Below are 12,501 nucleotides of genomic sequence, written 5' to 3' on the forward strand. Positions count from 1 at the left end.
AAAATATCATCTGATGATGATATATATATATATATATATTTTTACTATAACCCAAACGGGATTCGAACCCCCACACACTCACGGCAACATCGCCTAGCTGCTAGGCCTCACACAAAACCAGTCGGCTACTGTTTCCAACCCAAAAGAGTTGGTCAAAGTGTTACGTGCAGAGAAAACAAACAAAAGGGTGAACTCAGCAGTTTCCCTTTAAACAAAATTTATTACAAAAATAAAACTAATTGCTAAGTCAGGGATAGAGTACAAGCTTTAAAAGTTTACAGACTACTTATCTCAGCTGGGACGACAAAGCTCCAGTCTCAGAGTTGTAACAGTCTGTCGGATGAATGAACAGTCCTTTGGCTTGCAGGCTTGAAGTTGCACAAAGTCCACAGTATGAATCCAGCGTTGGCAGTGAAGGTCTTGAAAAGTCTTGAGAATGACTACTGCTGAAGTTTCCAAAGACTTGAAGTAACACATAAGAGACACAATCCAAAAAATCTGACTGGAAGCTGTGCACGTCCCTTTTTATACACATGTGCTTACATAAGGGCATATAAGAACAATCTAGAACTTTTATTGACATGCTAATTACTGTTCAAAAATTATCTCTCTTACACAGCTAATTAAATTTCCAGAACATTCCAAACATGACTAATTGAATTCAAGGTTGTGAAGTCATTAAGGGCAGTGACCTTGAGAATGTTCTAGACTAATTGAACTCAGGTCATGATGAGTGTGGGGGAAAATGACCTACATAACACACCCCCTCTTCAAAAAAAGAAAATTTTTCAAAGAAAAAATTTTCGTTAACAAATGTGATATTAAAGTGTGAACAACAATAAACTCTAAATAAGAGAGAGACAGTCTGCAATTAAATTATCTCTGCCTTTGATATGTCTAATGTCAATTAAACTCCTGTAACATTAAACTCCATCTTAGCAATCTCTGATTTTTGCCTTTAAATTTTTGCAGAAAAACAAGAGGGTCGTGATCAATATAAACTACTATTGGCTGATTTGAAGAAGTAACATTAACTTCAAAATGTTGTAAAGCTAATATCAAAGATAAACACTCTTTTTCAATTGTAGAGTAGTTTCTCTGGGATTTGTTAAATTTGCGCGAAAAATAGCAGACAGGATGATCTATCCCATGACTATCCTCTATCCTCTATAAGGCTTGGCCCCTATTTTAGTTACTCAGGATCACTTCTTCTTCTTCTGCAAATTCATTGCAAAGTTAGATCTCTAAAACCGTTGTGTGCAGCCTTTTCAGACTTGCAGAGCTTATTAGGCATACTGAGTACTGGTGCACCTGACAATTCATATTTGGATTGGTCACATGACCTGGCTGTTGTTATTAATTAAAATTTTTAATTCCATCTAATTTGCATAAAAAATGAAAAATCAAAAATCTCTCAAGAAACTTTTTAGACTATACTTCCCAGATTCCACGTACCAAATTTCAAGGTTATTGACCCCGCCATTTTTGAGAGGAAGATTTTTAAAGTAATGTTTTTCTGATTTCTCAAAGACCTTTGACCTCCCCTATACCTACTTACTGCAGCTAAGCTGTGGCAATGACTTATTCGGGCCTATGTAAGGGTCCAAGAGGGCCAGTGACAACTGAACAATGACCAACAGAGGACCAAATTGTACATAAAAGTTTTGAGGATGAACTTGACCTTTGACCCTGCAATGTTCCTGCACCTTATCAATTATGCACATATCTAATTTCAGCCTTCAAAATAGACCTAGCGTTCTGATTTTTGATACACAAGGACAAGTATCTGTGCAAGGGTTTTTAACAAAAAGTCACATGACAAGCACATCCTATACCTCATTTATTATGCACATATCTAATTCTGGGCGAGTCAATAGAACTAGAGTTCAGGTTTTTTGATACATAGGGATAACTATGCGAACAAAGATTTATGACAAAATGCCACGTGACCTCAATGACCTTTTGACCTCAAATATACTTCTTTGCTATAAATCAGTTGCCACAACGGCTATAAATTTCATATTTGGCAGCATGGTAGACCCTATGGTGCCATATTATATGCCTCATTAATTATGCACATATCTAATTCTAGGCTAGCAAACAGAGCTAGAGGTCTAATTTTTGGTACATGGGAATAACTATGGGAACAAAGATTCATGACAAAAGGTCACCATATTGAATTCAACGAAAATCGCAATTTAATCTTTAAAGATCTTCTTCTCCAGAACCAAAACACCAATTTAACTGAAATTCAAGTGTGCAAGAGGCATTTGGATCAGTTATGTGGTTTGGTCGCCATATTGGATTTTTCTAAAACATATTTAGTTAGGCCGCTATATTGGATTTGGCATAAAACATACGATTACAAGAAAAACCTACAATAACTATGAGATGATGTTCAAAATCCTTCTTTAAAAGAACCAAAAGACTCTTCCAATCTCAAATTTCTCACATAATATCATCAGTACAAGAACTTGAAACCATGGTAACCACATGGGCCCCGCCAACGCTGCATGCAGTTTTAATTCTTCTTAGTACGTATACAAAGCTAAAACGTCGGAATTTTCCAAAATAGAAGTAGGCCATCATGTATGAAACGAAATGTCGAGTGTCCCCCATGGCGCAACAGCCATAAAATGCTGGCCTTTGTGTCCACCAATTGTTCATCGACAGTATTGTGCCAAAAATACATTGCACGATAGATTTGAATATAGCTGAATGAAATCATGGATATTCTGACAGAAACATCATGGCGGAAACCGTGAGAGGACCGCTGAAATTATTGCAAAAAATCTACCGGAATTTCGAACTTTCCACCCTCGCTTGTAGCCACAACGTTGACGGAAAGTCCTGGCTTCTTCTGCTTCCGAGCTTGACCCGAATATGACTCTCCATAGACTTACACAAGAGCCGAAAGTACTTAGTGTGGGATGCGTGGGCTGAGAAAAATCCATTTTCGTGTTCATTGGGCCGCTTATGCAAAGATGAATGTGTGCATGCGTGGTGTGCGCAGAATACATCTCTAAATTAGGTGAGAACACGAACTGGTAACCATTTTTATTACCCCTAGACCTATGTAATAGTCAGGTAGTAATGTTACACATCTTGTTGCCAATAAATAACTTCTAATCTGCAAAAAAGCAGTTACATTACGACAAAGTTTCATTCGAAACGCCGTGGCAAGCCCCGGGGGCACTTGTTCAGAGTAGTGGTAGGGGTGTGTGGCCGCACGTAAAAAAACCCAGTGCCCATTTTAGAACTAAAATTTCATCATTGTAGGACCCCATTTTAGACCTCTATGACCTTTGACTCAGGTCAAAGGCTATAAAACATTATAGGGTAATGCAAGCATGTAAAAGCAAGCATTTACATGACCGTCTTACCGGCAAAGCCTTCCACTATACCACATTTTTTGGGCTATATGTTGTTGCTGGCCAAGCATAATTTCTGAAAAACAATTCTTGAAATACTACAAAATTTGAGTTAAAGAAAATATCTTTCTTTTTATTACCCCTAGACCTATGTAATAGTCAGGTAGTAATGTACACATCTTGTTGCCAATAAATAACTTCTAATCTGCAAAAAGCAGTTACATTACGACAAAGTTTCATTCGAAACGCCGTGGCAAGCCCCGGGGGCACTTGTTCAGAGTAGTGGTAGGGGTGTGTGGCCGCACGTAAAAAAACCCAGTGCCCATTTTAGAACTAAAATTTCATCATTGTAGGACCCCATTTTAGACCTCTATGACCTTTGACTCAGGTCAAAGGCTATAAAACATTATAGGGTAATGCAAGCATGTAAAAGCAAGCATTTACATGACCGTCTTACCGGCAAAGCCTTCCACTATACCACATTTTTTGGGCTATATGTTGTTGCTGGCCAAGCAATGATTTCTGAAAAACAATTCTTGAAATACTACAAAATTTGAGTTAAAGAAAATATCTTTCACCCTCACCTAGTTTTGGTCCAGTTTCTGAAAATAATCAGTTATCTGCATTTACAGTCTGACTGGTCATCGTCCATAAAGCACTACCAGTTCATTTGGCCATGGTCGACCTGTCGGACCTTGTCAAGTATGCTGCCACAGAAGTACCTAGAGGGTTGTTGCATTATTGTTAAGGGGTGGCCGATAGTTCTGAGGGGCTGAATACGCATGTTAATGGAAGGGTCGGACTAGCAGTGGGTGTTTTAATTGTATATCTCTTTTGGAGGATTGAAAAAAGTCATCAGACAATTTTGTTTCTTTCCAATTAGTTACTGTAAGAATACCACCATCGCTAAAGGCTAATGACCATCTACTGATAAATTTGCCATATTCATTCTGAAGATGTGAAAAACATATTCATTCCATGCAAATTGTATGGTCTTGTAATGTCTTTTGTCATTTTGACACTCCACTGCACACATTGTACAACGACCTTTTTAGTCTAGCAGAACCCCGTTTTACCAGGAATAATACCCATTCGTTTTGGCGCCTTCTTTACACATATTACAGCAGCTCTTCTCAGTGTAGTTTAACTTAGTTGAGTTATTACACATTACGTAGAACAATGTACATGAACACAAGAAAGTTCTAACGACTTTAAATAACCCGTTCCCATGTAGGATTTATTGATCTAGTACGTTGTTGAACTTAGTTAAGGTAGCTAAATACCTTTTAGCCACTTTCAGATTTTATTTTTTTCTCGATTAAACACGTCCCAAACCCAAATAAAGTATACATTTTCTAAAAGCCCTGATATAGAGCTATCCGACCGAGCACAGTACACGGTCATTATTTTCATAAGAGTCACGTGACAAGCGTTTTGCTGAACCTTCCAAAAACAGGTTTTTCCCGCCTTACGCAAACACGCTGCAAGATTTCCGGTTGAAATTTCATCATTGACAAGCCTTGACAATATCCTTCAAAAACGTGTCTGCGATTTTTCCCGGAGGCTCCATTCAAATTATATGGCGTGATAATTAAAATTCCTTGAAAAGCACCTTCATCTAACACCTTTAAGAGCGCATTTAAAGAAAACAAAGGCATATAAAAAAAATCCCAGACACGGTTTTGAAGGATATTGTCAAGGCTTGTCAATGAAGAAATTCCAACAGGAAATCTTGCAGCGTGTTTGGCATAAGGCGGGAAAAACCCGTTTTTAGTAAAACGCTTGTCACGTGACTCTTATGCAAATAATGACCGTGTACAGTGCTTGGTCGGATAGCTCTATATCAGGGCTTTCAGAAAATGTATACTTTATTGGGGTTTGGGACGTGTTCAATTGAGAAAAAAATAAAAATCTGAAAGTGTCTAAAAGGTATATAGCTACCTTAAGACGTTCAGAAGACAGAACATATGACTTATTAAAGTAGGCAAACGTGTGGTCACACGGCTATATTCAGCCACTCACCCCTTTTGGGCACCCTAAAAATAATGGTATAGTCCGCTAGGTACTTCCGTGCAGCATACTTGACAAGGTCCGACCTGTCATGATAATCACTAGGAGTAGTAGAACCACTTTGTTTGGATATTTTCTATGTATGGAGTTCTGACCAATCAGTGACGTTGTTTTAAAACCAAGTCGATATTTACTTTGGCTAAAGCCAGGGGCCTCTTTAATGGTTGCCCTACCACAGAGAAAGATATTGATGCTTATTGTGTGCAGCTCAAATTCCTGCGAGCTAGACGGGAACTGACAGTTGTAATTCGTTCTTGTGTGGCACTCAAAAATTGAACCCATTTTAGATCTTATTTTGCAGTTGAATCGATTTGCCCATTTTAGACCAAGTGGCTGAAATACCTACCCCATTGGGCGGCACGTATACATATTGGTCCCCGGCGGCAAGCTCACCTATGAGCTGAGCAAAATTTACACAACAATGTGCTGACTTCTGTCATGCGCTGTATTTGTTTGTGCAGTGGAGGTACCACAATACTGGCTCTATCGCTAAGACGAGTGTCTGGGAAATCCCCTTGAAGTAATCGTTTTTCGACCGCAGACTGAGCTTATTCAGCGAAGAAAATCTGTTGGACTATTTTGTGATGACCCAGCAACATGTTGCCTGAATACTGCGCCAATCATAAGAAACAAAATAAAACAAAAGAATCTACTGTAACACTACATTCATAGCTTATATTGAAGGTTATTTGAAAGATGTGACAAAAATCGGTCTCACCGTCTGTATCGGAAAGCAGCACCCCAATGTTGTTGTTTATGGGCAACAGCCTAGTCACTAAACTAGTATATAGATTAAATGTATGAAATACCACGGACGTATAAAATAGATCCATGGAAATACTAAACCAAGATAAAACACCTGTAAGAATAAGTAAGCACCTACCTGCAGACATACTACGTTGGGCTGCACAAAGCAAAAACACAGCTAGAGTGACAACATCAACGACGGCCATCCTTCTCCATATGTGTACATGAGTCACACACTGGTGAATAAAAAGCATAACGAGTAATAAGCGCGAGGCCTACAGACTATACACAAACCTTCAAGCTGGACTACCAGAGTGACAAAATTGACTGCGATGATATAGAAGACGAAGTTATAAGCGAAATGACTGTGCGTCACTTTCTCTGGTAAATTTACCATGATGTCATTATTTATTTTTAGAGTATGCAAAATAATCATCGTTGACCATCATGCTGTGGTGGAATTTTGAAAGAGGGTCTTGATAGACCGACAGACGGACGCTACGACTATCTGACTGAAAAAATGACAGGTTGATTTCTACATTCCATGCTGTCTTTCACATTGTCTGATATTCATAACTCCCATATTCATAAAAACTCTATTTCCGTCTTGGTCTGGAAACCGACTCTGTCTGGGTGTACTTGTTATTTCACCTGAGGCATTACTATCCTGAGAAGTTCCTCATTGTGTGCATACTGCAGTCATGAAGAAACCATCCTGCACATTTCCTGAACTGCTAGGTGATTCATGTATATCTGTTTCTTTGCCCTCAAGAAGCCTCTGTGGGTCACGGTGCTGCTTAGACCGACAGAGAGGTGTAAAAGCCCCTTATAGTACAACACATAATATCGTTCTGAGAGGCGCGTGTCTTGGAATTTGCCCCCAGATTGACGAAATGAAAGACCAATTGAACGGCCGCATAGATATTGAAAGTATACTCCGCTATTGATGTACATTGTATATAGTAGATTAGTCGAAAACGTGATGGCCTGGTTCGTTTGGTCTTTGCCAATAAATCCCTCGTTTTCAAGCGATGCCCAGTGAACTTGAACTTATCAAAGCCAGTGATATCGCAGCATAGTCTACATGAGTGTTTTATTCTTTTAAGTCTCTCAGGTGCAGCACCACTCACATACTCTATAAGTCAGCAGTAAAAACGGAGCACAGTCCCTGAAGAAACAGACAATACAAGATTACTTCTATAGTCTATGGACTCGGAAGTGCTAACGGTATCAGAATCTGAAAATTTGCCAGTCGCCTTGGAAACAGGAATTAATAAAACAAGCGCCAAAATAGGCCTACATGCAATGAAAATTGCATGTCGATTCCCTCAAGTCGTAGAACATTATTGATACAAGCGCTTTAACCGTGGATCATGAGGTGTGGCTTAACATGGAAAAATAGAAATAAAAAGAAAGAATACAGCAACTGTATGACTTTAATCACATCAAGCTAGTGTTTCATAACTTAAGTAGTGCTAACTCGATAATCATGAGTGACAATCCTTACACCTTATTCTCATGCCCAGTCGTATGAAAGGATGGGCTGATATGTACGGTGAGGGATGGATCTTTATATCGGGAAAAAAGGGTAAAAACCAGGGGAAATGTTTCATTGTGAATATCGCTATTTCAGACGCTTCAGAAAAGGTATCCACAATTCGCATTGCATGTTAGAAATAGACTAAAGGGGAACAAATGTCATTTCCTGACTACCACTTGATCAGTGTCAATTATATCACTTCTAATCGTATAAGGTTGTGTTGCTTTTCTATTTCAACATACGTTAAAGCGAAGAAAAAAGCAAGCATATTGCTTGTTTTCAAGGACATCACAAAGTCCTCGTTTCCTCAACAATGGTTTAAGTGACATAGAACCACGTCATTCTGACAATATTTGCTAACAACACATTTAACAGGTCACACTACAAGGTCAGAGCACAGGGGCTTGTAAATAGCCCATTAAAATATAAGAGAGAATAAAGAATACAAGCTTTGTTTACGAGCCTTTGTCCCTTGTTCTCTTATATTGCCCTGTGTTTCCTCGCTCTGTGCATGAAGTCGCGACGGTTCAGTGACCATTTACCATGACGCTATACATACCCTGAAAGCCTTAGTATTGGAGTCAACACATAAATCCTATACAAAAGTTCACGAAGGGAAGGCGCACTACATACTGCATACATAATTACCACTACACCGTCATGACTCACATGTACAGAGCGAGGAAATATAGGGGCGAGAGGAGGAAACAAAATAATTCTCAAACACAAAACTAGGTTTAATAGCAGTATTCTTTATACTTTCTTTTTTTTGATGAGCAATTCACAAGTCCCTGTGGTCAGCGTTAACTTGCACGCTATGATCTATGAACAACCCGAATCGAATCTTACAGTACTTACTAATCTATCAAAGAGATGGGTGAACAAAACCACTCGCCTACATTCCACCTCTACCAGGGTTACATGTGTACCAATGGCGCGTTGGTAACTGCCCTTTTAAAAGAAAATCCACAGCTACTTAAAATGCATTAGTAAGAAGTCATCAATTACCGATTCAAGTTGTGTTTGCTAAAACGCTACTCAATATCAGATGTATGTGAAGATATCTGACAGCATTTCAGAATATAGGACAGTCGGGTGAATTAATTATTATTAGTTCTGCTGGGTACTCTCATTTCGGAAAGTCCCTTTGATTCTCTGCATTTTGTAACAATACTTTGTTGTATGACATCATTTGACTAATGCGCAGTCTCATGTATAGGCGTACCTATCCTTTTTTGTCGTGAAACTCTCTAAACGTGCAGGGACAGCAAATGGCCAAGAACATTTCATACATACGTTACCATCTCTCCCCTAATTGCTTACCGAGCAGCAGCTAAATGACACTACAATAATATGAATTACGCGGTATTTCAAGCGGTCACAAAACGTTCTCTCGCAATGGTCGCACTTCGGCGAACGTCTTGTATAGGACGATGCGTTTACAAAAAGCCAAATCTTTTGTTGCTCAGTTGAACCTCAGACGACTTCAACACTTGTTCTAGGTTACATATACAACATATGGAATCCATTTCAACTTGAACTCCGAACGCGGATACGACACTTCATGAAAAACGACTTCGCAAAATGGAGATGCGTGGACGCGGGTGATCCTCTTGGAAGCCACGAATCAGATAGAGACAGCCTGAGCCTGAGGCAAACAGTTGGCTTTACAGTGGTCCCAAAAAGCTGCAACTTTAGCATTATTTTTCCATTGTAAAATATTCCTATTTTCCCTGTAATATTTTGAATCATCCCCATTCAGCCAAATTACTTGCATTGACATCCGTTTTTCCTTCTATTGCGACGGGTTGTGTTGTGATTGGTTTTCTGAAATGGGCAGGGAAAAACCATGCGACCCTGAAGCAGACAAGTAAACAGTTCAGTGTAACAGTTCAGTGTAAGCCGTCCATTTGCGAGCAGGTAAACCATACAGTATCTCTCCAATGCAGCATGTCAACAATTAATCCATTCGACTGTCATTGCTAAACTGGACTATGGCAACGCTTTGCTATACAGCTTACCTACAGCTCAACTTGATTTGTTGCAGAGAGCCCAAAATTGTACTGCTCGTCTCATTATACCCGCACAAGGAAGTCTGATCACATTACACCTGTACTACAAAACTTGCATTGGCTTCCAGTCACCTATACATAATCAAATTTAAAATTCTGCTGATCACTTGTGAAGCACTCCATGGATTGACTCCAGCCTACATTACAGATTTAATAAAACAAAGCGACACCAATAGAATTCTCCGTTCCAGCAACAAACAACAACTCAGTACTATACCTAAGACGAGATTGAAATCATATGGTGATCGTTCATATTCATATTCATATTCAGCGCCGCCACTGTGGACCAATCTTTCAAACGACATTCGAACAGCTCACAACATCGATACCTTCAAATCAATCCAGATTGAAAACCTATCTATTTCAACGGGCTTTTCTGTGAACTGCGAGCGTCGCTGGGCATCTTCTGATGGATATCAGGTGCTATTATAAACTAGTAAAAGGAAACTTGAAGTTGGTATTTACTAAACATTTTCTCACCGGATGGGGGATATTTGAGGCATGTAATGTCATATTAAAAGTAGTTTGACGTTGAAAAAACACTTGCTGAGCTTGAAATTTGTGTCCGGTAATGGCAATCACTGGAAAGGCTGCAGATAAGTTAAAATTTGATTCATCGACTCGTTTTTCGTCAGTCAGCAAGCCGGAACTAACTAAATCATGCCTTACATCACGACTTCCAGAATCATCCCTTTTACACTCAACAGAAATATTCTTAGTGATTGGCATCAGTTTCTATAAGCTTAGTGCGCTCTGACGAAGAAAAGCGATAATGTGACTATAATGTGCCCTGTAAAAGTAAAATTTAACATTCTACATATCTGTTGAAATGTCGAGGTCGCTAAATAGAGAGAGTGCGCTTCTAAAAGCCATCGATGCCTGCTTTAATTTCAGTGCATTGCATTATTTCCTCTCTACTATCTGGTCGACGCCATTAAATCCTTCTGATGTCAGAAAGCCAAGGTTTAAGACCGTTTATCACATGAACTGGCCCGTATCTTAACCTGTGTGACGTACACCAGCACAGATAAGAGATCCATATTACCCCTGTTGTACGCCATCAACCGGCACTTTTTTCCTGCATGGTACCATTCATACCTGCACGCTGCGACGGACACAGACCGATTTGTCGTGATCGATGCCGTGTTCTCATGATATTTTTACAAAAAGGTGCCCGGATAAATCCAGACATGGAAACATATATAAGGTATGTCCAACGAAAGTTCGAGCTATTCCCGAGAATCGAATGGGGATACCGTCGATCGTGTTTTTTTAATGGCGCAATAACGTTGCGGCTAGGCTCCAGTAGAGTCGTAAGGCAAGGCTCAATGTGGACGTCGTACCTGGCAATCCCGGCCTGTTTGGCTATAAACTTGACATCTACACCACAACGTAAGTTCAACTGAATAAACGAGTACCGCATAATCTTCGGGAAAGCGACATAGGAGGCAAAAGCATAACGTCATTCGACTAACAACAATAAAATGTCCTTCATCACACAAAAAAGTTCCGTAAATTCTCGCTCAGAATCAAACCTGCAGCGAAGGCTGTAGCGAAGACATAAGCTGTCGAGCTGTAGTCTTTACACTGCAGTTCAGTGCAGCGCTGTGGAATCCAATGTATTTCGAAAGTTGACTCACATAACACAGTTTCCGTCAAATAACAAATTAAGGATGTATCAACGGGCAAGATATGTGTCACTGCAAACATCAAAGTCCGTTAGACGAAAACATTGACGACCGAGATCGGGATCCGAGTTGACACCGGCGGAGGCCGGTCACGGCAGCGTTTTGGTCACAAACATGCAATGTGGCCTACTATGTGTGTCATCGAACGGAAGCTTTCGCGCTCGCCAAGGTTGAAAACTTGTGTGATATTTTAAAAAGCCATGGCATCTGTAAGAATGAGAATTACAGTTTCGATCGTGTCGTTGCATTTTACTTCATAAATCTATTTGTAAATATTCTAAAGAACTATGGCTATCCGTCGCTAGCATGGTGAAAGCTATGTCCGCCGATGGCCAACTTGCCTTAGCATCGACAGAGCGAGACAATGATTGACACGTTCAAGTGACCGAATCCGTATGTCTAATTGGTAGAGATACCGTTTGATGTATTAAAATTTCAGCTTAATGGGATTTATGAATGAAAGCATCTCCTGGGTGACGGGCCGCTTTATCCATTCAACGAAAGTAATCCGCGTAAATAAAACACAAATCGCGACGGAATTCATGAAATTTGTTACAATTAGTTTGATCCATCTACGTCAAATGAAAAATAAGAAGACTGTTCATGTGATAAATATATAATCCCATAGATTTTTTCTCTGTTTGACGTCATCGTTTACGAGTGTTTTACTCGCGGATCGGTACAACTTCGAGCCGAAGGCGAGAAGTTGTGCGGCTCCGCGAAAAACACTCGTATACGATGACGTCAAACAGAGAAAAATTCCATGGGACGATATATATTTACAGCCTCATGTATCAGTTGACACTCCTGATGGGTGGGGCTTGGGGCTTGTAGACGTAAGAATATATGTAATATTACTCGTGTACGACGCGAGAAAATGTCAAGATTTCGGTATTTTATTTGCAAAAGACTATTTTCGAAAAAAAGCCAGTCTGATGCTTTAATGAGTGCATCTTCAAAAATATTAGATATGAAATCGTCTCGGTAACGCGAAGCTTGTCAATAATTTCGGA

At 39.6% G+C, this 12,501-nt stretch overlaps 1 protein-coding gene across 3 annotated transcripts in view; it reads right to left on the reverse strand.

Moving 5' to 3' along the window:
- LOC139131257 (uncharacterized) overlaps positions 1-6,594 on the reverse strand; it is a 46,402-nt gene extending 39,808 nt beyond the window's left edge. For 2 of the 3 annotated variants that reach the window (XR_011552089.1, XM_070697244.1), the window contains exon 1: positions 6,325-6,594. Coding sequence is in view for 1 of the 3 variants with exons in the window: in XM_070697244.1 (XP_070553345.1) it covers positions 6,325-6,442 (118 nt within the window). In the remaining 2 variants the exon portion in view is untranslated. Of the gene's footprint in view, positions 1-5,787; positions 5,937-6,324 lie in introns of those variants that run through there. The other variant, XM_070697245.1, reaches the window with a different exon arrangement.
- Between the last annotated feature and the right edge of the window lie 5,907 nt (positions 6,595-12,501).

The sequence above is a fragment of the Ptychodera flava genome, chromosome 4, assembly GCF_041260155.1.
Source record: "Ptychodera flava strain L36383 chromosome 4, AS_Pfla_20210202, whole genome shotgun sequence".
NCBI lineage: Eukaryota > Metazoa > Hemichordata > Enteropneusta > Ptychoderidae > Ptychodera > Ptychodera flava.